At 39.2% G+C, this 27,312-nt stretch overlaps 1 protein-coding gene across 3 annotated transcripts; it reads left to right on the top strand.

The window, feature by feature from the left end:
- Nucleotides 1-158: 158 nt before the first annotated feature.
- ECI2 (enoyl-CoA delta isomerase 2) lies at nt 159-26,937 on the top strand. Of its 3 annotated transcripts, XM_039712127.1 has the most exons (12): nt 239-294; nt 10,380-10,435; nt 10,929-11,118; nt 14,855-15,017; nt 16,367-16,465; nt 18,161-18,352; nt 19,165-19,234; nt 20,575-20,677; nt 22,249-22,369; nt 24,474-24,563; nt 25,430-25,573; nt 26,391-26,937. In XM_039712127.1, the coding sequence occupies exons 4-12, from the start codon at nt 14,895-14,897 to the stop codon at nt 26,544-26,546; spliced, it is 1,098 nt and encodes a 365-aa protein (XP_039568061.1). In that variant the 5' UTR covers nt 239-294; nt 10,380-10,435; nt 10,929-11,118; nt 14,855-14,894; the 3' UTR covers nt 26,547-26,937. The 3 variants fall into 3 exon arrangements, with proteins under 3 accessions (XP_039568059.1, XP_039568060.1, XP_039568061.1); XM_039712126.1 differs by lacking the exon at nt 10,380-10,435 and having other exon boundaries at nt 168-294; XM_039712125.1 differs by lacking the exons at nt 10,380-10,435; nt 10,929-11,118 and having other exon boundaries at nt 159-294.
- Nucleotides 26,938-27,312: the final 375 nt, after the last annotated feature.

Genomic DNA, 27,312 nt, shown 5'->3' with positions numbered 1-27,312 from the left:
GTCTTTTCCGACCTCAATGATTCTGTCATTCCCGGACACAGCTCCCGAGCACTACCGCACATAGCAGGGCTCCCCTGCATTTAGCGACCGGGCAGAGCTCGGCCCCAACCCCGGCGCAGCCCCGCCCTCAGGCCGCCCTCAGGCCGCCCTCTCCGCGGCCATGGAGGCGGCGATCCATGCCCGGGGCGGGGTTTGCCGTCTCCTCCCCCTCCCGCCTTCCTTTCCCCTGGTTATGGCGTCCCCGGCCCTGACCTTCGTCCGGAGGCTGTGCTGGCGGCTGCCCTGCGGGACGAGGTGGGTGCGATCGCTCCGGGGCTGCCCGGCGGGGCCCCTCGCGGCGCGGGCGCCCGTGCCGCTGCTTGAGCCGGGCTGGCCGGCCCCGGCCGCAGTGCACCGGGCCGGGCGCCGCTCTCATCCCAAAAACGGGGGAGATCTCTTTGTGCTAAAGGCCGTACAAACCACCTGGAAGTGTTTGAACACAGCGTGGAAGTGGGAAATCTGTTTGATGCTTTCCTGAGGCGAACATTTCACCACCAGAAACATTGTTGGTTAGGCTGGGGGTGCGGTGTCCGAAACCGTACTGAAGTGTGTAAAAAGAGTGTGTGTGTTTGGGCCTTTTCTTGATTTCTGTATTTTATTTTTTCAGGCCTATAGATCATGTAATTATAAATGGCTTGGGTTAGAAGAGACCTTAAAGTTAATCTAACTATAGATCATGTAATTATAAATGGCTTGGGTTAGAAGGGACCTTAAAGTTAATCTATTTCCAACTCTTGTGCCAGGGACAGGGACACCTTCCACTGGACCAGGTTAATCAGACCCATCCAGCCTGGCCTTGACAGAACCAAGCTTAATTGTGTGTCCAGCTAATTAGGCCTCCTTGCTAAGACTGTTCTGGCTTTCCAGATAACCATGCAGTATCTTCTGCACCTTTATTTATTACATGTTGCCTTTAAGCTCTTTCCAAATAAAGTGTCACGTGCAGGAGCGTGCCCTGCAGCAGCTGTGCACCTTCAGAGTTAGCTGGGCAGTGGAAAGCAGAAGGGATGGCTTGAGTTGCAATAATACTTGGAATTGTGTGATACACATTTTTATTGAAAATGGCTATATTGGAAATTCCACTATGAAGTGTCTTGTATATGAATAAGAATCATAAAGTATGCCAATTCATAGAATTTCCTCTTCCAATCAAAAATAGCTTAATACTCAAGAAAAAGCAAGGTATGTTAAGTATACTTGGTAAACAAGTTCCTAACTAGAGTAGTGAAGCAGACATTGTCATACCAATAGATTTAAAGATTTGTGATACTCTGAATTGGTTACAACATTCAGGTTTGACTGGTATAATGCATACTTTCATAAATGAAATGCTTTTACTCAAGTATCCAAAAATGTCTGTTAGGCATGAGCACTTCTTAACCAGAAGACTGTAAGACATTTGTGCATTAAATTGTAATTTTTTTCACCCAAAGCTTTGTAAGAACTTATTTGAAGTAAGTACATGAACATCATAAGACAGAGGAAGAAACAAAGAGAATTGTGTGACTTCTGCCCTCATTTCAAAAAAAGAACCCTCTGGGCAAGCTAAATAATATTAATTTAATGTAGCTAAGTTGTTACAGTGAGAGTGAGGGAAAGCAGTTTTAAATTGGAAAAATACATAAAAGACTGGCCTGCTGATCATCATTAGGCTGCTGGAGTCAGATGTATTTGAAACAGCAAGATTCTATCTGAGACAGCAGTTCATAAATCAGTATTAATAATGGGTTCATGTTTTTAGTATTTAATCAGATATAATAAAGAAAAATAGTGCAATTTTTATAATGCTGGAGCACCAGAAAGGTGAGCCTTATTTTCTGTCGTAGCAGTATGCAGGCAGAATTTTATCAAAGACACTGGCAATATTGCTGTGCCAGTGAATTTAGGAAGCATTTTTTGCAGTCTAAACTTGGAAAAAAAGAATTGGAACACTGAAAGAGAAAGACTTGTACAAATATAAAGGCAAAATGCAGGAATTGCTCTTGCTTTATTTTGGTTTGTTTTTCTGAGCAAGACATTTATAATTCTTTCAGACATGGAACTGTGAGTTCCACAGGCTCTTCTTGTGCTGCCCTGTTGCAATTCATAATATTTCAAGTTTAAAATCGTCTGAGGAGGGGGGATGCTGACATGAATGCACATTCAGAAGAGTCTTACTGGGGCTGTATGCATTTGACAGTCTTTGCACTCAGATCTTTGAGGTTGGGACCCCACAGCACCACTGCTGTGAAGCCATAGCTGCACTTAGGGCAGGTCAGACCAGTGGGCATGCTGCTGGGAAACCTCCATCTGTGCTGTCCTTGTTTTGGGGGTTTCCTTTGGGCTAGTTGTAGTGCGATCCCACCGCTGAATGCCTGTCAGTGGCTGAGTGACGTCTCCCAGTTTTATGTAGTTTAAAAGGGATCTGACTTTTATGTGCCAAGCACAACCTGGGGGCGTGGAGTTGGCAGCAGTGCAGAGACTTTCTCCAAGAGCTCTGTCCTGGTCAAACCCAGGCAGTAACATAGTCACACCCAAACTTCCCAGTGTGTTCCTTGGTATTTCAGCAACTTTAAAGGAGGTCAGATCTTGTTGAAGACCAATTTCCCGTGAGGTATTTTATTTCTCAGAAAAGCCTTTTTCATAGGAGCACTATTAAATGCTAGTCTTTAAGTAAAGTGAATTGAAAGCCAGTTAATTTTCTCCTACCCTGTTGGCATCTCCTTGCTTCTGTAGCCTTGTTGGCCTCTCCCTGTGCCTGGAATACTTCCTCCTCACTGTAAATCTCCACTACACTATCTGGTTTTCAGCTTGGAAGGCAACAGTCTTACGAGTTCAAGTTCACTTCCATCTGTCCCTTGAGAAGCATTCCAAATCTCTTCTTGGCATCTGCTTATCATCTCATGACAAGACATCTGGATGCTTACAGCCCACCCACATGGCAGGAGTTCAGGTGTTCCACCACAATGCACAACAGTCCTTATTCAGTCTCTGCAGCCTTTTTGTACTTCTGCCTGGGAGTCCTGCTCCCTGAATTGCTTATTCTTTACTTGGTAGTGCAGTTGAATTTGTTAGTAATCATTTCAAGCACCCTTTAATAGATTTATGACAAATCAGGACATGGTAACCATTCCATCTTTTCCTTTCCCTCTCTCTGACTGCAGACCTACAGACCCACAGAAAAGAGCTATGTCTCTTTTCTGCCTTGCTTTCCACAAAGCCAGTGGGATATAAAGTCCTGGGTCTTTAGGGCCCAGAGGCTTTGCTTTGCCATGAAACTGCTCTTATAAGGAAGCTGCTCCACTGAGGGCTGAGAAAGAACTGATCTCTTGCAGCTGAGACTATTTCTTGTCTCATCAAATGATTGTGCTCAGGACCCTCCTTCTTAGGAGCCGTTCAGTATTCTAGGTCATTCCCTGAAAAAGTTTCTTGATTGCTGTTAATGATGTATCACCTGCATCACAGGTTTGTGTTTGGTTCTTTTTAATATGTGAGGAGCATGTGAATACATTTTTCCACTGCTACAGACATGCAATAAAGTTTCCTGCATTTGAGGAGAACTGTGGATGCCAGTACACCCAGAGGACATGTAAGCCTTGCCTTGTGGAAAACATCTTTGAGGCTGCTGCCATCCTGGAGGTGACCAGAAAGTCTGGTCCCCTTTTCTGTTCTGTTTCTTTTTTCCAGGTTTGGCCATGAGAACCTAACTGACCTCAGAGAGAGTCTGCCTTGTATCCCTGGTAGGAAATGTCTAGTCCTTTCTGTCAATCCTATTCAGATAGTTGTGGTTAGGTATGGACATATAAATTTTAGGAGCTTTGTTCTGATGTTCTCATACTGGCTGAGCAAAAAGGGCACTATTGCCTCTTCACCCCCTTTCCCCCCCACCAGGCCCTATTTCTGTATTGTAGCAGCTTTCCTTTTCTTTCCTAATGTCCGCTGACATCCCTAATCCAAGTCCCTTTGCAAGGAGTAAGACTGGATTTTTGCAGTGTTGCTATCAAGTAATAAATCAGACTATATCCATAAAACCCTGTTTGCAAACGCTCCTGTGTCTCCTGGGGGTCTGTACCAAAACCTCTGGTGCTGGCAGTAGAAGTTGCTTTTATGCCTGAAACTTTTCCCCAGATGTAGGTGAGTGGGGTCTTGTCTCCCTCCTGATCTCAGCGAGGTGTAGGCAGCAGATGTCCTGCAGCCTCCCAAACGCCTGCCTGCCAACTTCCCCTCTCACTAGCAGTTGAATGGGAATGCATCCTGGCTCACTGACATGGGAAATGTGTCCACATACAAGGGTTGTGTCTTAGGCACAAAACACAGACCGTGATCCTACACCAGGAAAGCCCTATGGAGTATGTTTTTTACTCCCTGATGCTGTCTTAAACAGGCTCTTGCATTTTGGTTTCTCTCTCTCTGAGTTGTGCCTCTTGGTGCTGTATTTCAGGCTGCACTAGTGAGCCTTGCTCAGCTCTTTGCTTTTCCCTATCAACCAACATCTTTTTCTGTGACAGATTTCCATCTATCAGCTCTTCTTGGCTTGTGCTTGATTCTGTATTACTCTGGTACTCTGCTCCTCCTGCTCAAGATAACCATGCTTATCTTTGCAAACTTCCTTTTGGTAAGTCAGATCTGTAGTTATAGTTGGTGTTTGTGTTTGAGTTACGTGGGTTACAGACCCTTGCCTGGCTACCAGAAAAGCAAGCAAAGAATATACGTGCCTTGATTTTAAACCTATTTTTTCCCTAAGCTTAGTCTTTTCTGTCTTGGTGCAAGTCAATAGGAAGTTTAGAGAGCTCATCATACTTTTCTTACCTTTCAAGTAGAAATTTTTTTTGTTTGTTTTATATATTAAAGAAACCACCTTGTTTCATTTCTTGAAGTCTTGTGCTATTTGACTTTTGCAGTAAGTTTTTGCAAAATACTGGTAAAATCAGCTTCCCCTAGCATTTTTAAGATAACTTTAAGAGTCTTTTAGAAAGTTTCTTCATACCACCAATGGATCTTGAATTTCTCTTTTTCTTTAAGGGCCAGGTTTCTGAAACATAGCCATTGGAATAAACTAATCCACTGTGTTTTGAATATTGGGTTTAAACAAGTCAAAGGAATGAACAACAAAATGAACAACTAAATCTCTTAATGGGAGGCTTTCTCTGCAAATACTTATGTTAATTGCAGGGGTTACTACATCTTGTTTGCTCATGCTGGTTTACCAATGCAACTTAAAAGACAAAAGGTAGTGGTGAGGTGATTGGATAATTTTCCAGAAAAGTGTCTTAGTAAACTTCTGTCCTTATGTAAGCATGATCTTAAACTGTCTTGGATGGAAATACACACAGCAGTTAAAATCGACAAAATGTGTCCCAGAGCAGCAAGCTGTATGTAGTTGAGCTGGATTTCACAGTTCTTAGCTAATATCAAGCCAAGGTGTCTGGAAAGCCTGAGGATGAATTGTTGTGGAACACAGCTTTCTGAACAATCCCAGTTCTCTGGGACTCTCTTCATACGTGAGATGCTCAGTCTTTGTGGTTCTTTTCTTGTCTCTTTCCAGTATGACCATGATTCTTATACTATGGAACAAAGGACTGGATGCAGTAATCCAGGTGTAGCCTCACCAGTCTTGAGTAGAAGAGATTCCATTCTTAATTATGTATAAAAATTATTTATTGAGGATTAGAAATATTGTGTTATATGGATTCTTTGCTGATTCTTTGGCCCTCCGAAGAGGGGGGCTACTGTTTTTCTTGTATGGTGTTCTGATAATATTTTTTCTGGCATAAGGTCTGGTGTAAAAGTTATTTAGCTTATAGAACGGCCAACAATTCTTGAATAAATTGGTCCTTAAAGCTAACCATTAAACAGGGTAAATTTTAAATTTCAAATATGATGTCATTTCATACCATGATACACATGCTTGTAAAATTCTTACAGCTTCAAACATGTCAGTATAGTCAGCCTGTTTCTGAAACAAAAGAGTCTGTTTGGTTTTGTGTTACTTTTCTTAATTGCCAGTACAAAGCCAGATGAAACACCCTTTTATTCAGAGGAGGAACTTCCAAGTTATCCGTCTCTTTCCCAGATCAATAACTCTTCATGATCTCTACAATGATAGCAAAAGCTAGTTTGACTCTGCCTGTGTTACATCCCCACTTAGAAATGGCAAATTCAATACAGTCCTCTGACCTCTTTCTTGGGAGCTGCTGCTTTAGGTGCAGCCTTCTAAATGCTATAATTTCAGCTTTTTACACTGTCTTAGTAAGACATGACATGAAGTCCCTTGGTATGTGTGTAATTTCCATTTCAGATTATCTGATTGTTGAATAAATCGCCCCAGGTCTTTAAAGACAACCTGTTGGTCTGTTTGATTGTGGGTGCTGGAAATACTGACAAAAACCAAGAACAGTGTGCTACTTTGTGTTTAGACCTAAAGTGTTTAATTCTAAGCTGTCTGAAAAAGATCTAGATTTGAGCAGGATAAGCCATTGGCAAATGCCGCTTTGCTACTGCTTTGTTCAGTATTCTTTTTGTCCACCCTTATTCTATCTAGGTGTCATGGATTCAGGAGAGAAAGTAAGCCTCAGACAAAATTTTTGTTTCACTGATTCAGCTGCACTGTGAGGAGTGTCAGTGGGTGTTCTGATGTGGGTGGAAGCTGCAGGAGCTGGTTGTATCATTGTCAAGAAACCTACCTGTGTTGGTCATAAGCCATTAATATTAAGGTATACATTTTCTTGCTCTCCATACAGCCAACAAGATTTGTCCCTGCAAGTCAAATCAAAATGGCATTTTCCTTTCTCCATTGATTTTGAGAAGATTTGTCCCTGCAAGTCAAATCAAAATTGATTTTGATTATTTGTTCATAACTTTTTGTTAAGTCATCTTAGATAATGATGTGTAAGGAATGTATTTGAGTTTGCTGCTCTCCAAATGCTGCAATAAACTCAGTGATTCTCAGCAAATGTCACATGTATGAGTATTACAGCTCTGTATTTTTTTTGCTAACGTTCTTATTTTTAACTTTGAAGTGTGTTTCTGTCGGTAAATCTTCCTGCTTTTAGAGATGTCTTACATGGACTGAGCATATACAGGAGGTTCTCTCATTATTTAGTCATTCATCATGTCCAGTCAACTTAAATCTGTTGGAAAGAGAGAGTTCTTGTGGAGATTTCAGGAGATGATCCTAGTGTCCCTCTTAGCAGCTGTGATGAGGGCATAAATAAAATAAAACAAAACTGTTCATGTATAGAGCACAAAGATCAGATCACTTCATATCTCAGTGAATGGTAATCTAGAGCCTTCATTCTTAGCTATTCTTTAATATTGAAAAAGAAACTATCAAACACAGCTGAGTTGCTTGCACTAAACAACAGTGATTCAGCACTTCAATTTGCCAACAGACACATAATTATCCTCTAGTTTTTGTATGTCAAAACAGTGTAGGAGTGTAAAATAATAAAAGCTGATAAGGATTTATACACCAAACTTGTGTTTAGAACAACTCTTGAAACATTCTAATATAAAGGGGAAAATAATTTGGCTTACATTTCTTTCTGTTTGTTAATGTAGCAGTAAATAAATTGTTTTTAGAGTATTTGAACTGATGTTTTCTACTGTTAAGATACATTGGAAATACGAGAACACTAGAAACATTCTTATTGCCTAAGAGCAATAAATTTTGGTTACTCCATAACTAAATATAGTTATGTGATATAGTGGGGTACTACCAGGGACTATGCTGATGGAACAGCAAGGGATAGTTGTTTCCTTTTTTTTTTACATCTTGAGGATTTTTTAGGGAGACTGGAGTTCTGTCTACTGAGTCATCAACTCCTTCATGGTGTCACCAAGGTTAATAAAACTTGGTATTTCCCCAAATGAACCAAATGCATTGATTTTTAGACAATAACTTTGATGCTGATAAGACCCCTTGGATGGAACAAAGACTGTGAGCACACGTGCAGAACTCTGAGCAAATGGAAGAACATTGTAACCAGCAACTATTAAGCTAATTTATTAAATGCTTTTAACAGATTTGTTCTAACATGCTGTGGTCAGATCTGTTGTTATTTCAACCCTTTGTGCCCCACATTGGGCATCAAAAAGGACTGTGGTGGTTTAACCCCAGCTGGAGTACCATGCACCCCCTCTCTCACCACGTCCCTTCTCCAAGTGCTTACTCCACATTTCCCAGTATAAGAGAAGATACTTGAAAGGACAGACCTAGAAATAAAAATGTGGAGCAATTTACCTTTGTTAGTGAAAAAAATTGTCAAACTGACGTTTCTTTTAATATTATACACAACTCCTGTTTGTAAGAAAATCTGTCTATGCAACTTAAAGGAAGAGTGCTTTGCAGCTAAAAGTTTAAGAGCAGCAGCAGGCATCATTGATTTGATAGGCACACATTATAAAGTAATTCAATAGAAAGAAAAGTAAAAAAAGTCTGAAAAGAGTACATGGTGAGAGGTGTGTATAGTTAAATGATCTGAATGACTTTGGGAACAGCATAAACAAAGAAGGGTTTGTTTTTCTTCTACAGCCAGAAGAAACTACAAAGGATGTATCTGTAGATTTACCATCTGCACTCTCCATAGCTCTCCTTTATTTTTCCAACAGCAAAAGAGCAATGAATGTTCCAAATATGCCACAGGATCTCAGTTTGCTTTAGCATTTTCAGGTGCCTCTTTTTTCCAGCTCAGGTCTAGGTAGTGTGTATGGGGAGAATAACTGGAGACATGGCAGAAATGAGCCCTCTCCACTTTAAGCAGTATGGGGAAAGCTCTAATATTGCCGTATAAGTGCTTGGACTATGTAAAAAATTTATGAGTCCTTAATGTTACATTATTATCTGTTTGGTTTCAATAGATTATAATGAATGGCATGATGAATGATAACTTGGGGAACCTGCAGATTAAAATTTTCTAATCATTTCTATGTTAACAGCATAGACAATAGCTTCCTCTTGTCAGCAAAATAAAGTGAAGTGCATCCTTAAATTTACTGTGTGCAGAAAATACTGCAAGTGAATATGGAAAATGATAAATATTATTTTCCTGGTTACCAAGGAAGCATGGTACTGCTAATGCTTTGCTCATTGTCATAATTATTTGGTATTTAAACTTTCTTTTTAAAAATCTTGTTAGAGATTCTGATATGAAGGCTTAGTGGGGGAATGAGAGAAGTTGGTGTGTCAAGTCAGACTTAAGTCATTCTTTTTCAGATGGTTCACTCATTTTTTCATAGTTACAGTTTAAATACAGGTTTCTATGTCCCTCACACTCCTCATTTCCTAACAATTGCTACAATATTCAGTGGTGACAAACTTTCCCAGCAGCTCTGCTCCTGCGCCCTGTGATGTAGCTGAACTAATGATCCGAGGTTGCTATTCCATCTCCAGATCCCTATTCCCCTCTGGGGAGAAAAATCAGGAAAATTTTAAGGGAGGATCAAAGTGAGAGAAGTGCTGCTGAAAGAAGCGGAATGAAGCCTGAAACTGTTTGTAGTGGTACTGTCCAGGCACCAGCAGGCAAGGACTGCCCCAGTGACCTTGGCAGGGAGCACGTGTGGTTCTGCTTTGTGGATGGATGTGTCCCCACAGCAGGACAGGGAGCAAGGAGGTCTGATTTGGTTGCTGTCCTCCTGCGTGACTTCACAGCAGTCTCTAAGAGCAGCGCTGGCACCTGCAAATCAGGTGTGGGTTGGACTGGGAAATGTGTGCTGTCTCTTCTTTGCAGGGATTCAGGAGAGGCATGCAGTCAGAACTTGTTTTAGGTTACAACCAAACACTGAGCACCTTGAGGTTTGTGGGAATTGATTGCTTTGTGTCATAACTAAAATAAAAAAACAAACAAAACAAAACCAACAAAAACCAACCCATATAACTCTTTAAACAGCACCAGCAAACCAGTATTTTGTGTAATTTTCTCTTGAGATGGAAAGAAATAGTGAATAGAGCAGAAACAGTGCCACTTTATGGTTCTGCAAAACTGTGTGTGGGAAATGGCAAGGGGTGGTTGCCTCGCCCTTTACTGTTCTGCATGAGGAAAGTGTGGAAAGAGCAATGGAAAAAAATAACAGCACCTTGAGATCATGGCAAAGAAGGGGTGTTGTACACATGATCTGAAGTATTGCATGCAATGGACAAAAGATGTTGCAGGATTCATCCAAGTGATAGTTTAATGTGCTTCTTGCTTCTAACACTTCCTGTTCTTTTTCTTGCTTGTCTCCCTGAAGCTACTTAAAGTAATGTAAAAAGAGTGTTTTCCATTTCTGTCAGGAGTTTTAAACCCATGTGTATCTAGCACCACCCACTGCTTTTAATCCTAATAGGATTTTTAACTGCTTTTCTATGTGCTTTATTTCCCCAGGATCTACTAATGTTTAAAAGAAAACTTGTACTAAGTAAATGGAAGATAGATTTCAGGTATATCTATCCCTTTCTTCTGCTAAGTGTGTCTGATGTTTCCTATGCAGAGAGATCTTTTGATTTCTGTTTAATCTTTATGAGCAAACTGCTGAGTTGCTTTAAAAGTCAGAAAGTGAGCAGTCAGTATTTTACAAAATGTTGGCATTTTTTAACTCTCCTAAAGTCCTTATGCAAGGGACAGAACTACACAGAAGTGAGAGCCTGCCTTTAACAGGCTCTGCAATCTTTTTGTGAATAATATAAACAGTGAGAAATTACTTTCAGTGTAACTGCAGTCATAAATTTAAGAGACATTTGAATGTTTATTGCAATAAGGGACATTTAAGTGAGCAGGTATAGTGAATAGGATGAATGATGAGCCTCCAAGGTATCCTGAATGACTGAATGGCAGCAAAGAGATGTCTGAACCATGGGAATAAATACAAAATGGTTGTCAACCTGCATGTTTCAGGTTCAGACAGTGATGCTCAGGATTTATTTCTTTTTTCAGAGTATACAACTTACGAAGTCCCCAGTGACTGGTCTTGCAGGAGAGCACAGGCGTTTGTCATGGACTCTGACTGCACTGTCAAGTTGTGACTCATCTTCCTGCTGTCTCTCTGGTGGGAGCTGGCTTTTTACCCAGCTGGGGGAGGTTGCCCAGCCCTCACCACTCTTCTGTGGGTGCCTCTGCAGTGAAGGTAATCTGTAGCAGTGGGACAGTGGCAGCTAACTAGGCTCTGGGTGCAGGGCAATAAACAGGAAGCTTTGTGAAGGAAATGATTTCTCTTTGTTGCAGTGAGTAGATGAGAAAGAGAAATACAGAGGCGTTTTTGGTTGTCTTTCATAGGCTTCTTTTTCTGCTTGGATTAAAAGCCTGTATGTCGGGTTCCAGGCTCTGTGCCTGCCTTGCGTGGTTTCCACAAAGTCTTGTGTGGCTGCTGAAGTGCGGCATGGATTTGCTCAGTGAGTGACTAGGAAGGACTCAGTGTCACAGCAAGGGAGCAGCAGATGGAGAGAGCAAGCTGTTGCACACTGTACTGCAGCAGCCTCTCCTGATCCTCTGTCCTTGGGACTGTGGCATGGCAGCTCTGTGCAGTGACAGAGGTGGCAGTGCTGCTGTGCATGCTGAGAGCTGTCATCTCCTCACTCTGGGTGATCTACTTGGGATTGAGGGGCTTTCTTACTTGCTGTTTGTGTGTGCCTCTGAAGAATGAAGTCCTGCCCAAGAGGAATGAATTGTGAAATAAATTGATATTTCCTTTGTGTTTTCATCCTTTGTTGTTATTTTAATAGAGAAATCATAGTAATCAGCTTAGCCTTAGTGTGTTGAGAATTGATGAGCATCTCTGATGTGTAGGAAATGTCTGTGGAGATCAGAAGGCGGAAGGAATGGGGTGAATCATCAATGTCCTGCAGAGAACTGAGCTACAAGCAGCAAGGGAGAATGAAAGATAAAAGGCCTTTTCTTTTAAACAGACTTTAATAAACACCTAGGTTGCACAATTTCCTATTACAAATCAGTAGGTAAGGAGGAAAAGAAGAATGAAAGATGAAGTATTTGAAGTGGATAGATAACAATTTTACCCAAACATTTAACTAAGAAGCAAAAAGTGAATATAACCAAACAGCAAAGTTCTTCTGAGCCTGAACTTACTGAAAAATCATTCCACTTTTCCCCAGCCAAATTTTTTTGGTTCACCTAACTGTTTTCTCATCATCTTCTAACTTCTCTACTTTGCATCCTTAATAGGGAAGAGAACTGTGACCTGCTAAATGCAAAGAAACTCAAATCAAAGCAACCTTAACCATACATATGTGTATTCATTCCTTCACACCAGCTGCTATGGCATCCTCCTCTCCCCAGCTACTCATCCTCAACATTTGTTAATTTATGATCATTATCAAGTTGTATATAAAAGAGATTCTTAAAGCCTTTTTATGATACTGACCACAGCCAGGCTAGAGTAAAATCCAGATTGTCAAACATGGTGTAAAGCCAAATCTCCATTTTTAAACATCAGATCTACCCCAGTCACTTCCTAGACTGACAAGAAAATTTGTAGCAGATACACAGATCATCTTGGGGATAGTAGCATTCCAGTAATTCCAAAGATAGCTAGCAAAATTGAAGGGAAAAAAAGCCAAACCAAACCAAACAACTACTCTTCCAGCACTCTCATTTTTTCTTCCTGTTAATGTGGCTTTAAAAACACATTTGGGAATAAGAACTGAAAGTGTCATGTTCTGGGACTCCAGGAGAGAGATGCAGTGTTGAAAATCTTGTGTCTGTATCCATTTAGGTGCACTTTTTCCGGTTGAAGGTATTTTTTTGATGCTGGAAATGAAGTCCACAAGTTGACTAAATAACCTCCTGGCTGTTTAAGGGATGAAGTTGTTAAACTCTGTCAGAGTCTTCTGAACACACCAGCTTGAATGCTGGTTACAGTGAGAGTTGTTTACCCCGTGTTTGTCTGGGTGCACTGCTATCTCAATAAAGGCTTACAGCTGATCAGTTTAAGTAAAAGGACTTTCTGTTCCTGCAGCCTTTTCTGATAGCTTGTTCTATTTTGTATTGTTCAGATAGATTTCTTGCTACTGGCATAAAGTTTTGAAGCAAATTTTGAAATTCTTTTACTTTGAAAGAAGTTCTGTGTAAAAGAAAAAATACTCTTTCCATGTCTGTCGTTCAAACTTGGTATTTCCAAAATATCAGAACTTTGATTTTATTAACAAAGAAGAGCTGTAATAGGACATAAAAGCAGTAGGTCTTACAAATATTTTTGCAAGACATCATCTAGCTACATACATTTAAAGAGAAATAAAATTAATGGGGAACAGTTCACATTCTTCATGCTTTTTGCCTGCAACTTTTAGGCTTTCAGCAGAAAATAAATTTTCTTTAGGAAATAAGAGCAATGAAGATATTTTTGAGATAGGCAATAGAACATCTTTTACATTCTCATTAGATGTGTATAAAAAGGCAGAATTTACATGATTTTTAAATTTTTGTCCAGGAACTGAAATATTAACATTACATTGATTAAACATTCTGTCAGTTTCCATTTGAGATATTCATTAATTTTTCAAATGAGACTGATTATAAAATCTATCATATATGATGTTCTAACATGACAGGTATGTCTGTAAGTTAGAACAGGGAAAGTTGGGCCTTTTATCTTTTTACTAGAATAGAGAAGAAAGGTTCATACATAAACTGCAAATATTTTAAAAATAGTAAAAATGCGTAATTATATTGCAATTTAACAAAAAAAAAAAAAGCTGTGACAACATGCTTTTGCCCTCTTGAAATAAATCAAAATTGTAAGACTTCTTGGCTTTTGAGTCCAAACTTTACTGAAGAAAAACCTGCTTTTATGAAGTATTATAGAATTGGGTTAGATTTGCTACCTTTGGGGGAGGTTTTGATGGAACTGTCTTTTTCTGGTGGGAACTTGTTCTCCCAGAATATTTTGACTGCCTTTCTTTTTCTCAAGTGTCTACAAGCTGGTTTACTTACAGTCCTTTTCCAAAGTACATATTGAAATTAGTCTTCACTTGTGCTGCCCTGAAAGGAGAAGCAGACTTTCAAATTCAAATGTTTCTAACTAGAAGCACACACACTTGAAAAGATCATGAAGAGCAGCCAGGCTGCATACTCAATTAATGGACGTACAAAGCTGCTAATCATAGAACCATTTAGGTTGGAAAGGGCCTTTTGGGATCATCAAGTCCATTAACCCAGTACTGCTAAGTCCAGCACTAAACCATGTCGCCAGATAGACACATCTTTTAAATACCTCCTGGCTCCACCACTTCCCTGGGCAGTCTCTTCCAATGCCTGACCACCCATCTGGATATTAGGAGGATTTTCTTTGCCAATCTAAACTTGCACTGGTGCAACTTGAAGCTGTTCCCTCTCATCCTGTCAGATGTTACTTGTGAGAAGAGTCCAACTCCCACCCAGCTACACCTCGCTTCCAGACAGTTGAGAGTGACAGGGTCCCTCTGAGCATCCTTTCCTCCAGGCTAAAAAATCCCAGCTCCCTCAGTTGCTCCTCATAGGATTTGTGCCCCAGACCTCTTGCCAGCTTTGTTCCCTTCTTTGGACACATTCCAGCACCAAAATGTGTGTCTTATAGTGAAGGACCCAGAACTGAATGCATTATTCAAGGTGCTGAGTATAAGGGAATGAGATTTAAATAATTAATAAAAATTAATACTTTCCAAAGGTTAATTATATTGCAGCAAAAGCAAACTTCTAAAGCAGCTTTCTTGTGACTTGTAATATCTTTCTTCTTGTTGTTGTTTTGATTAGTGTTGTGTGTAATGTTTCACGGTTACTTTAAATGTCTTAAAAAGCAGTGTATTTGTTTCTCCTCTAGTCTTTCACAAAAATGAAGTAATGGGATTTTTTTTTTCCCCACTTACTCCCAGGCCAACACAAGCTGTTTGCGTTCCAGCGATTCACCTGCACATGACTGCAGCCACCATGCAGGTCAGCCAGAAGGACTTCCAGAAGGCTCAAGAACAGCTGAAGCTTTTGAAAAAAGATCCTGGGAATGAAACTAAGTTGAAACTCTATGCCCTGTTTAAACAGGTAGGCATGACTTGATTTATTTTGTTTGGTAAGGAGCAGTTATAACCTGAGGGGATGGGCCTGTAAAATTAATTTAAAATACTGGCTGTACAAATCTATTGTGTGTTAGCAAGCTCCTCATTTTATGTGCTCAGATTGTTTTCTTATGTCAGCCTCTTAAAACCTAAATTCTGAGGGAAACCAAACCTGTTTTTTTCATGCTTTCAGTAGAACATTTATTCAAAGAAATAGAGCAAAATTGCATCCATTGTGTATTGCCTTCCATATAGTAATATTGATTCAGCTTTGGAAAATGGCTTATGCCTAGGAAAAAAAGAGTAGGCTGAATGCTTCCTCTTAAATTTCTTGTACCTACAGTCATCTGGGCATATAGTATAATGGTGTTGACATTTGAAAGTTGATTTCTGAGGTTTTTTCCTCTTTTTTTTTAGTATGGTCATTGTAGGTTTTGTATGGGGCTTTTTGTTTGTTTATTTTCAATTCAAGGAAATGTTCCTCCACAGTTCAAGTGAAGGTTATTCTGTACCACAGCATGAAAAGAGACCTTTGCAGAAATAACTTTATGCCCATAGCAGGGCTTGTATTGGTATTTAGTGAAGTATTTCTGGATCATGATTGACTGCAGGGTCAATACAGGCTGTGACTTATGTTGAGGAAGGCAATCAGTAAGTAATTGAAAAAACTTTAAAGACAGCTGATGGTTTCAGGTAGCTTTATTGATTAATAATAGTGAGCTCATAAATGCCTTACTTCCTTCCTTCCTTCCTTCCTTCCTTCCCTTCCTTCCTTCCTGCCTGCCTGCCTGCCTGCCTGCCTGCCTGCCTGCCTCTCTTTCTCACTTTTTTTCCTGCCTCACACTTGAAATATTTTTTCCTAGTAGTTTATTTTTCTTCAGGAAAACTGAACATGGAATACTTCAGGGTAGCTCAGACTCTTGCAGTTCAGCGGGTCCAATGCCCTTGCTCATAGCAGGGCCAACTTTGTAGTAAGATGCAAATTAATAGTTCCTATTCAAAGGTCTCTTCACACAGGTAACAAGTCTTTAACATTCTTTATAAGTATAAAATTTTCACAGTTTTTGCAGGAGGAGAACTTAACATGCATGGGGGTTTTGGAAACCAGTCTCTCATATTGGTTAGGTGCTTCTAGAAGCCAAATACAATATTGGAAATAGCAGACACTGAAAACCTCACAGTATGTGAACTGTCAGAATACTGTCCAGCCTTCTCTCTCAGAGTTGAATTCTGTATCCTGATCAGATAAGTATTCAGAACAGTCATCATCTTTTCTACCAAATCATCTGAACTTTAATCAAAGGTTTAAATAAGTCTGTTTCTCTCTCTTTTCAGGCTACTGAAGGTCCCTGCAATGCTCCAAAACCAGGTATGCTGGACTTCGTCAAGAAAGCCAAGTGGGATGCCTGGAACTCTCTTGGCAATTTGTCTCAGGTGACAAAACCCATAATTTCACTTATATACTTTGTAGATTACTCTACCTTGAAGTGCCTGGTCTTTAAGTGAGTGGATGATGACTAAAAATATTAGCTGCTAGTTGAGCATCTCTGCTTCAGCCATCAAAATGTTTCCTACTGTATTCCTCAATCACTTCACTGCTTCAGTGTTTGGAGATTTTTTTTTTAGTGCGTAAGCCTCGTTCTAGATTATTACTGCCAGCTTGTATCTGTGTAAGAGATCTTAGGTGGTGGCTTCCAATGAGAATAATGGCTTTTTGCATTACACAATTCTGCTCTGCTATTTAAGAAAGATGGATTGAGCTTCCAGTTCTTACAACAAAACACAAATCTCTGAATTCAGCATATTCATAACTTTGCCATTGTAAAAAGTCAGTCTCTTATGCTGTTGACTAAAAGACTAGAAAAAAATTGGTGTATTGAGAGCCTCTCTTCATTCTTTTTTTCTCAATATATCTTGATATTTTTATTAACTTCCATAACCTTTAGAGAAGTCAAGTGAAGCAAGCAGGGAGAATCAAGATGCAGAGATACATAAGCATTCCTTTTTCATGCAGGCTTTAATAAGTCTGGCTACATAGAGCTGCCATGGTTTCCTCAGCTGCTATTAAATGAAGGAAACAAGCTTTTCAAATCATCTGTGTCAGTGCTGGATTAGGCCTGCTGCTCAGTAGTTGTAGCTGAGCTCAGTCAAAAAGATTCTTTAATATAGAGGAGGGGTTTTATATTTTTCTTTTTTTTTTTAAAGAAAACATGGTTGTGTAATCTCATTAATATAAGATATTGCTCTTCTTTGGGTTTTTTGGGGTGCATTTTGATATTTTGTTTAGCTTAAGGTTTTAGGGTTATTTTTGAGATGGCCCTGCAGCTTTTAGGAGTAGTCAAGAAATACTTAAGGAGAAGAATTGGCTCCTCAAGTTAGAGTGGATAGACAATTTGTTGTGCTACTCATTATGGATTATAGAACTGTTCGAAGTATGTTACCTTTTCAAGCCAATAAGTTGTAACAACCAAGTACTTAAAATTCTTCTAAATCGCTGCTTACTTTAGAAATAGGGAGAAAGGATTCTTTAGGCTTCTGTGTGTCATGTTAGTGCTAAATAAAAACTATTGTCTTCAAGCAATTTTAAAATGCCAGAAGATCCATTTCAGTGATCTTATTTTCAGCCACACATATTCTAAAATAAAAACTCTTGTTAGAGAAATGTCTGACTGGAAAGCAGAAACAAAGGATCCATAGAAATGTATAAATGCTGGGAATATGACAAAGGTCTCTCTGGTAATCTTAATCAGGGATGGGAGCACTCTTCCAGCAAAATAAATGTCATCATCCCAGCGTCTGTGCACTTTTATTTTGTGAATCTATTGCTGCTGCCTTTAAGGTGACTTGAAGCATGTTCTGCAGTGTTCAAATACAACATGTTCCCCTCCTCTCCCCCCGTAACTGGAATATGTTATAATGGAGATTTAAATTTTCTTTTGTCCTGAAGCAGTCACCTTCCCCTCCCTCTCCACCCAGATACCCATTTTATTAGTACTGTAACTGATTTCAATTTTAGCTTTTCGTAATCTTGTGTGTGTTGCTTTCTTCTTACTTTTTAAGGTTTTTTTCCCTTTTTTTTCTCCTTTGTTTTTTCGTCCCTATTTTTAAATTTCTTTTCTTTTATTACAGGATGATGCTAGACAGAAATATGCTGAACTTGTTTCAAGTCTAGTCTCTGCAGAATCTGCTAGCCAGAAGGAAAAGGCTCCTCCAGAAGAGGGCAGACACGATGGCTATGAAACATTAATAGTTACTACCAAAAACAATATCACAAAGATAATGTTTAACCGACCTGATAGGAAAAATGCCATCAACCATCAGGTAGAGAAATTAACTTGGGAGAATTAATGATTTTGTTCTTTCTGAAGAAGCTACTTTAATCTTTAAAGGGTCCTTACTACAGGTTCAACAGAACTGACTGAAGCACAGTGGTCTGACCTTTGTGAGGGATCCAACAACAACCTAAAGAATAAATATCCAGTACAAAATTAAATCTTTCAGTTAAAATTTTACAGAGAAGGCTTTTCTGTGTCCCTTGATTTCATTCAAACTTAATATAGGATTGTGGTCTAGACTAAATTAAAATAGCAAACTGCAGGAAGACTGGCCTGTGTTTTGGATGCAAGATTTGACTGCCGTGTTGAGTACAGCAAAGCATTTGTGCAGCCTTTGGCTCACTGCTGCTGCACGTGTTTGTAGGTGATCTTCTGTTTCCCACAGTTATCTTCATGAGTAAGTCCATCCTGTTGGAAGCATCACCATCATCCTGGTTCACAACTGCAGAAATACAAGAGCAGGGTCTTCACCCCACTGCTGCTGATTCTTTAGGGTTATTTTGTCCACTTAAAATGCTGTATTGAAATTGGCTCTTTCCCATCAGTGCTTGTTTTTCCAAAGGACCTTATTTTGTCCTTTAGATTTTCACTGCAAGTTTTCAGTATTGCAAGCGTGTGTCTTTATGGTCTGAAGTACTTCACATGTAATACCAAACTTTCTGTGCATGACAAATTTTTCAGTAGTTAAAAGGATTATAGCTAATCTGTCTCTTGAGTTCCTTGTTGTCAGTGTCAATCCCATTTTTACATTCTTGTGCAGCATCACATTTGTACTTTGTTGATTTTCCTTTTATGCAGATGTACAGAGAAATCATCAAAGCGCTTGAAGAAGCTGGAAAAAATGACTCCACCATAGCAGTTATTACTGGTATGTTTTATATTATACCAAGGTACAGTAGTGACATGAAATACCTACCTGTGTTTAGACTAAGGTAAAATTAAGTGAGGAAATCCTTTCCTCTGTTTTCCAAAGTGTTTTGGCAAATTTTCTTTAAGCTGGTGTTTTAAATTCTCAAGCAAGCTTGCTGTTACATCAAAACATCTTTCTCACCTGAGAAGATGGATATGGAATACTCCTAAAGGCTTTATTACTTTTGAGTTGCTGCCTGTCTAGCAACAGAAAAGTGTCTTTTTAGGAAATTAGCCAAAACTTGAGTTTTGGCTGGCAGCTAAGTAGTGTGAATTCAAGGTGAATTTGGGCTAGAACCTGTTTACTCTGAGGTAATTCTTTGCAAATTCTTCTCCACTGTCTGTTTTACCAGCACCTGGTTCCCATTCCCAGGATGCTGGATTTCCTTTCTGTAGCAATGACTGTGCACCACAGCTCTTACAAGATAAGAAAGGCGATTCACACAACTGAAGCTAGAAAGTCTAACACATTATATAGCTGTGAGTCAACAGCAAACACCTCTGCAAAACCTTCCTGTTCCTTTTCACACAGTGAATAAGAGCACTGCAGTGTGAAGTAGGTCCCATCCTGTGAATGTCCTCATGAAATATAGGGTGATTGAGGCAATTGAGTCATGCAGTAGTCAGCTTTTAAATGCTTCTTGGTTTTTTTGATAGTGCCTCAAATTGGCTTATACATTGAATACCAGCTTATCTGTTTCTTACTGAAGAATCCATCTTCCAGTACAGTGATGTCAGTGCAGTGCTGTCAGTCTTATCCTTAGGCACTGCTGTGCCTTTTTCTAAATAGATCATAAAAATGTGAAACTCTACCATATATTAAATAGGTTATTCTGTCTCATTTTGATTTCTTCATCAGTTTGAAGGTGGGTGAAGGGAGATGCATCAACTTACATTTCCATTGTCCTGTTTAAAAAAAAAAGTTTCTCACATATAATTGTTTGAATGGTTGCAAATTAACAGAAAAAATCCCTAAGGAAGTGTGCAGGGAAACAAATAAAATTTTTTTTTCCATCTGACAGTTACAGAAAAAAAAATTAATTTTCCCCATCAAATATTTCACAGCTAGCATTCTTTGGCTTTTACTGATTTTTTTTCAACAAATTGACAGTCAAAACATGTATTTAAACCCTAGATGTTCTTTAAGATACTGTGTATATTTTCAGAAAATCCCACTAATTACTTAATGTTATTAGACACTCAGGATGAAATTATTTTGCAAATGTGATAAGTGAAAGCTTCTCTTCTCTTTCCTACTCAGAAACCATTGGTGCATTTACTCCTATGTGTTCTCTGCAGGAAATGGAGACTACTACAGTAGTGGAAATGATCTGAATAATTTCACTAATGTCCAGCCTGGTGAAATGGAGAAGATGGCAAAAGATGGAGCAGTATTACTCAAGTAGAACATCTCTGTTTCATATGTACATAAGTTACTGTAATGGGAAAAAATATAATTTGTAGGCATTGTTAGAAAACAAGAGCAGAGACCCCGATTCATCTGTTTAGGTGACTCTATCTAAGGGCTCACCATGTTCATAAACACAAAGATTGTGTGGGAGGAAGTGGTATTAGTTGTATGAAATAGATTAATATTAGAAGTCTTTTTAAGTACAGTGATGCTAAAGACTTGATTTCCTTGTTTAGACCCCAAAGTACATTCAGGTAAAATGACAAAAATATTATTTTAACTGTATAGGAAAAAATCATGGGGTTTTTGATATCCAGTAGTGTTTAACTAGCAGGACTTGCCAGAAGACCTTCACTGGCCAACTTCTTTGAACAGAGACAGGTGTGATGAGCTTGTTCAAAATTGCCCAGTAATTCTGGGATCTTGGTTCTGCCTTTAAGTTTTAATTTACCTGTTAAATTAATTTATTTTTTAAGGCCAAGTAGATCTAGGATATCATCTCACATAAGGGTCTGCTTTTTTTTCCCCTTACTTCAGCAGATTTTGTCTTCTCTTTTACTTCTGTATGTGATAGTTGCATCTGAGAGATGCTTGCAAATTGGATTGTTTCCTTAGGCACTTACAGTTGGTGAAAAAGCGAAAATACGCAGAAAATCAGTGGTTTTGGTTTATGTTTTAAAGATGAACTGCAAGTAAAGTACTCAGTTTTGCAGCTTTTACTTAGGTGAGCTGTCTGTGGATCACAGCTGCCCCTCAAAGTGATAATGATGCAGCGTGAGCCTGTTGTGAAGATGTTATACTCAGTGGTATCGGCGAGTGTTCCAGCCTGTGGTGTTTGTAGGGTGTTCAGCACAATGCAGGGTCTCGTGTGCTTTATGGTCTTTAGCCTTGTTCTTGTGAGAAGCCTGATGTTTGTTGGGCTGTTACTATTACACAGGCACAGTGCTTCACTGCAGCCAATGCACAGAGATGCCAGAGAAATGGAGTTCTTACAACACTGTTCTCTTCTGGAAAATGTTTCATTTTCAGAATGCATTTTGCACCTCTTGGATGGAGAAGCAGCTGTCAGATGAAACAAAATGCTGTTTCTCAAATGTGTGCAGAAGAGCACTAGGGAATTCTGTGTTGAGGTAGCACCACAGTGTTGGTGCCTGTTGGGGCTCCACTGCAGAGCAGAGTCTGTGAAGGGAATTGCTATCCCATGGGTGGAGTTGGGATGGATGTGTTAGACAGAGGGCTCTTGTCAGTGCACTGTATTCAGCAACTGTAGCTGAAGAGGAAAACACTTCTGTAACTTGATCACAGGAACTAGGAAAGCTCTGCTGACATGTACATGTTTGATTCTTAGTTGGTAAGGAAAAGCAGCTGTTTCAAATAGTTCTTATTTTGTCATAATTCATTTCTGAAAGGCTCAAAACCCATACATTACATAGTTTCCATCTAGCTCATGGGTTTTGTTATGCAGTGTCTAATTACGTGTTTTGTAATTTGTTTATATTGGATGAAAAACACTTGAGGTGTGTCTCTTACATCTTGCATCTTCTGTTTTCCCTTCTCTCTAGAGAGTTTGTGGCTCATTTTATTGATTTTCCTAAACCACTGATTGCAGTGGTAAATGGCCCAGCTATTGGAATCTGTGTAACAGTGCTTGCTTTGTGTGACGTTGTTTATGCTTCTGACAGGGTAAGTGTATTACATGGCCTATCCCAAGACAGTCTTAAAGCCTCTTTCTGTATTAAATACTATTTGATTTGGGGTAATCTGAAAGAAAAGAACACTTCAGAAAAGTCTGAAGGCTTTGTATATGACATCAAGGAACAGCTACCTATATTAAAAACCAGCACAGGGGTGCATCAGCCAGTGGTTAGCATGCATGGAATTTCCCATGCTGTAGTTATACTTATCAAGTTACTGACTCCAGCTTAGAGGCTCTTTTCTAAGAGCCCCTCTTCTAAGCTGGTGTGAAATGATGTTTGTAAGGCCCTTTTTAGGTGTGAAAGGTGGAACAGCAGTTTGTTATGGAATGGAAGTTCAGGAACTGGCTGAAGTAATTAATTACAGATCACTGATGACTGTGTTCCTCCTGACATATGCTTGTATAATGTGCATGATTTATTCAGTCAGTTATAGCCCATAGATCTCTTTTTTACTAGAAAAATGTTGGCTTCTCCCTCTTTCACCCCTCTCATCTGATCTTTTTTTACTACAGGGTGAACCTATTTTTCCTTGTTTCTCATTTTAAAGAACAGTCTATATTCATCCTCCCTTGGAATAACCTTAGCTCTCTGCATGATTATATCAGTGTACTTAGCCTATTAAATAGATCTCAGTTTTACCTTTTCCATGTTTTGAGCTGAACAGCTGCCATTTGTTCAGCTTTTCCTCATGTGGCCTGCAGTCACAACCCTCCGGACTCCTTCCAATTGCTCTGAGTCTGTTTAAGCATAGTGGTACAAGCCAGACACATCACTCCAACTTGTGTCTTACTGAACATGAAATGGAGCAGAAGAACTTCTCCACATTCTGCAGGCTGTATTTCTCGTTTGACATCCCACTGTGTTATTTGGTTTACATACTTGTGATCTGATCTAACACCTGGATCCCTTACTTCAAAGTTGCCAGTAAAACAGTTTTCCCTGTTGCGTATCACATGCTGCATACCAAATTATTCCCAACAAACTTTAACTTGTTCATCAGTAGTATCTTACTACTCATACCTCTCAATTTTATAAAGAGTATTGGAAGTCTAGTCACTTGGCCTCAACGCATAATCTCCTTATAGCCATAAGTTAGCATAGATTTAGTTAAAGTTTAATCCAAATACACATGAAATGTCTTGTCCTGTTAATATTATCCTTCTTTCTTTAATGGCTTGAAATTCATACTTTAACTTCCTTTTACTTTGTATATATAATCATTGACAAATGCATCTTATTTTTGCCTTGTGTTTTTTCTAAATCTCTGCATGATTTTATTAGTTGCATACTTATTATCTGACGTAGTTTTCACTTTCTGTATATTTGTGTTTAAAGTCCATGGCAAGCTCATTATTTAGTGTCTGCTAGTACCTTCCTACCTGCACTGGGACAGCTTTTGCTTGAACCCTTGGTAAGAGTTCTTAGAGGATTTCTGTAGGATCTAACCTAGCCTTTCACTTAGATTATCCTTTGTGACAATTTTCCTATTACCTTCAAGTTTATTGAAGCCTTCTCAAAGTTGGTTGTTCTCTGTTCTAACAGACTGTTCACTGTTCAGTTCTAACTTGTAATTATGGTATTATTTTGTATGACTCCTTGCTGCATTTCTGGCACAGGCTCTTTTTTAGATTTGCTTAACATTTGGTGGTGAAAAAAGATTCAGTGACTTGAATTTTTCAGGAGAAGAATAAACTTGGTATGCCTTCAGAAGGGCAAAAGTGGTTTTTGCCTCATAAGTTATTTGGAATATGTATTTCATAACATTTAAGGCAAATGTGCATGAACATCCTTTCTGTAAAGAATTTGCACTTAACCTTTAGTTTCTTTAAGTGCTGTATTCAATTAATGTAACCTCATCAATAGGGTTGTTGGATGTGGAAATGGAGTTATACAAAGCTGGCTCTGGGGTGCATTGAGAGGATGAAGCAGTGTTACCAGATGGTATTTGAAGGCTATTATGGCAATAGTTCAGCTATGTTTGGTGAACTCTGTCTCAGTAGAAGATTTAAAATGAAAATGAAGTCCTAGTACTGCAATTCCGTGGTCTGATCTAAGGTTTCCTTTATTTTGTTCTCTTTTTTTTTTTCCAGGCTACCTTTCACAGCCCATTTAGTCAACTTGGGCAGAGCCCAGAAGGATGTTCCTCTTACCTGTTCCCAAAAATGATGGGCTTGGCCAAGGTAAGAATATCTGCACTGCCTGTTGGATCATCTGACCTTCGTGTGTTGGTGTCCTCTGACTGTGACAGCAAGTGTGGTCTTCTGTCCATATTCTTAATTTCTCTGTCTATTCTAGAAACAAGGAAACTAATTTATAGTAAAAAGAAAAAAAAAAGAAGAAAAAAAAAGGAACAAAAACCTGAAAAATGAAGAGACAGCAGAATCTTTTTCTTTTTTTTTTTTTTTTAGAACAGCATAATGCATTTTTGCTTCTTTTGCTGTCCCAGAAAAAAATCTGGGTAGTTTTAAATACTTATCTTCTATTTCATGCATTAATATAATGTATTTTTTTGAGCAGGGTTTAAATCTATAAAGAGCAGAGCAAGTGCTTCATAGACATCCAAGTACCAAGAGTAGTCTGTTCAGTGAGACACAGCCTGCCAGTACATGTTCTAGAAATCTTGGAATCACTGCAAAAGTGAACAAACACATTTATGACGAGGTAATTTCAGATTGCAACCTTGGAGCTCTGCTCAAAAAGACATGTACAGTCCTAGTGAACAGTAGGAACTGTAGGCCAGTCCCTAGTGATGAAGCCCAGGGGTTGATTCTGGGTGTGAAACTTGCTTAACCTCTTCTTTGTGGCCTGGATGATGGGACTGAGTAAGGCCTGCTCAAGCAGGGCCTTTGAAGTAGACAGTATCTGGAGGTTCCTTAATAATTACAATAATAATAATAATAATAATAATCTATTCTGTGTTCTTTTCAGAGGGCAGATATTAACAAGCAAGAGAGTAAAATGAATTGATGTGGAAGCATGCAGCTTCTCTGTCAGATAACTCAAGTCTTGTGTCTTGTTGAATCACACTTTATTTTTTTTTATATAGGCAAGTGAGATGTTGCTTTTCAATAAAAAGCTGACTGCAGCGGAAGCCTGTGCCCAGGGACTTGTGACTGAAGTCTTCCCTGACAGCAGTTTTCAGAAGGAAGTTTGGGCGAGATTAGAAGCTTATGCAAGCCTCCCAAAAAATGTCAGTATTTTTAATTTTTCTCCACCTTGTAAGCCTGTAGCATTCCCAGTTCTTCTGCCAGACCTATCCTGTCACTTGGTTTCACTTCATCCTTAATCAAAATAATGAGGCTCAATATATTTTCCTTCAAGCAGATCTGTCCCTCTGCTGCTGGGAATCATATCCTTCTTTTCTACTTTGTCTGCATCTAAGACAGAGCACTGTCCACAGAGATGCAGTGGCTGAAAAGCCTTACAAATTATCTGATTAATCCACCTGTGCAGTGCCTCTGAGTGCTTTGGGTGGCTTCTTTTAGGTTTTTTATTTTGGCAGTAGTTTACATTTAAGAATTTTACCACTGGTTCTGCAGTATTATTATAGTATGTGCACTGTGAGTACTCAAGATGACACTGAGTGGCTTTAATTTTTGCTGAACTCAGTGTTCCTGCTCCCTAGTTTAGGATTTGCAAGACTACTGAAGTCATGGTGGTCTTGTGTTTCCTTGGACAGGAAGAGACAGCTGTGCCAGCTGCTGATAAAGTGGGTGGCATTTGACCGTGCAGACAGTTTAATGGGTTGTTTCTTTTGCCCATCTACCCTGATTATCAGCATTTATGGGACTGCTGGTTTGCTTCCTATGAGCCTTCTCCACCTTATTAGCAGTCTGGGGAATTAAACGCAATAAGTATTTCTAGCAAAAAGGTTGACTAAAAGCTGAGAGATTGTTGCTAGTGCAGTTGGGTTAAGATTCCAGTGTGGGTTTTGTATTATTTCCTGAAGCACTAAAGTACAGAAAAGAAAACTTGCTTTCCTAATTTTCCTTCTCTTTCTCCTTCAGTCCTTGGCAGTGTCCAAGCAGCTGTTACGAAGTATGGAGAAGGAGAAGCTCCATGCAGTCAACAGTAGAGAGTGTGAAGTGCTGACGGAGAGGTGGTTGTCTGATGAGTGTGTAAATGCTATTGCCAGCTTCTTCCAGAAGAAATCAAAACTCTGACCTTCACCAGTAGAGTAATTCACCATCTGGCAGTAGCCTAATCTGCCCTTATCAGTAATAAACTTCCTCTTCAAATAGTAATTCTTATACCTTTTCATATTGTGTATCTGTGTTCTGAGTACTAGGTTAAACCTGGTTCCCAAAATTAATACACTGTTATGTGCCTTGGATCCATTATGGATGTTGGGGAAAAAGCTTCATTATTCTGTAGGCATCAGTGATGTTTCTGAATAATACTAAAGCAGATTGTCTTCTAAAGGAAGCAAGAGATTCTATAGCACTCTATCTCTCTTTTGATAACTCTTCAATAAATATCTTATGAATTATTCTTTTTATTTGTCTGGGGGAAATGAAATACTGTATTAATGAAAAAATAAATAGAAATATTTAATTACTGTTGTGGTGATTCTTATTCTTTCTGTGAAACATCCTGAGTGAGAGGGCAAGTAGTTCCTGGGAGCCCTGTTAATGTAATAATCTTATAAAAAAGCATTCACTTGACTTCACATTCAACTCAAAAGATGTTTGTTTTGAGCTTTGTGGGTCTAATCCCCAATGTATTTTTCCATTAATTGCTTCATATGACTCCTTTCCTGTGCGAAAGTGTGATGTGTTTGCTTTCCTTGTGGGAAAATGCAGCCTGGGATAACCTGTTGATGGATGAAACAGCAGAAACGGGGATGCCTTGATCAGTAGATGCCAGCATGACTCTTACAGCAGTGGGTGATAAACCACTGCTCTCTGTGAGTAATGACAGTAAATCAAC

Source organism: Passer montanus, unplaced genomic scaffold, assembly GCF_014805655.1.
Source record: "Passer montanus isolate IOZ18808 unplaced genomic scaffold, ASM1480565v1 scaffold26, whole genome shotgun sequence".
Lineage (NCBI taxonomy): Eukaryota > Metazoa > Chordata > Aves > Passeriformes > Passeridae > Passer > Passer montanus.
This window is presented reverse-complemented; position numbering and strand designations above follow the sequence as displayed.

Excerpts from the sequence above, each read along its gene's own strand:
- ECI2 (XM_039712125.1), top strand. The coding sequence starts at position 161 with ATGGAGGCGGCGATCCATGCCCGGGGCGGGGTTTGCCGTCTCCTCCCC. Across the intron at positions 15,018-16,366 it reads TCTATGCCCTGTTTAAACAG|GCTACTGAAGGTCCCTGCAA; the intron begins GTAGGCATGACT and ends CTCTCTTTTCAG. Across the intron at positions 20,678-22,248 it reads GATGGAGCAGTATTACTCAA|AGAGTTTGTGGCTCATTTTA; the intron begins GTAGAACATCTC and ends CCTTCTCTCTAG.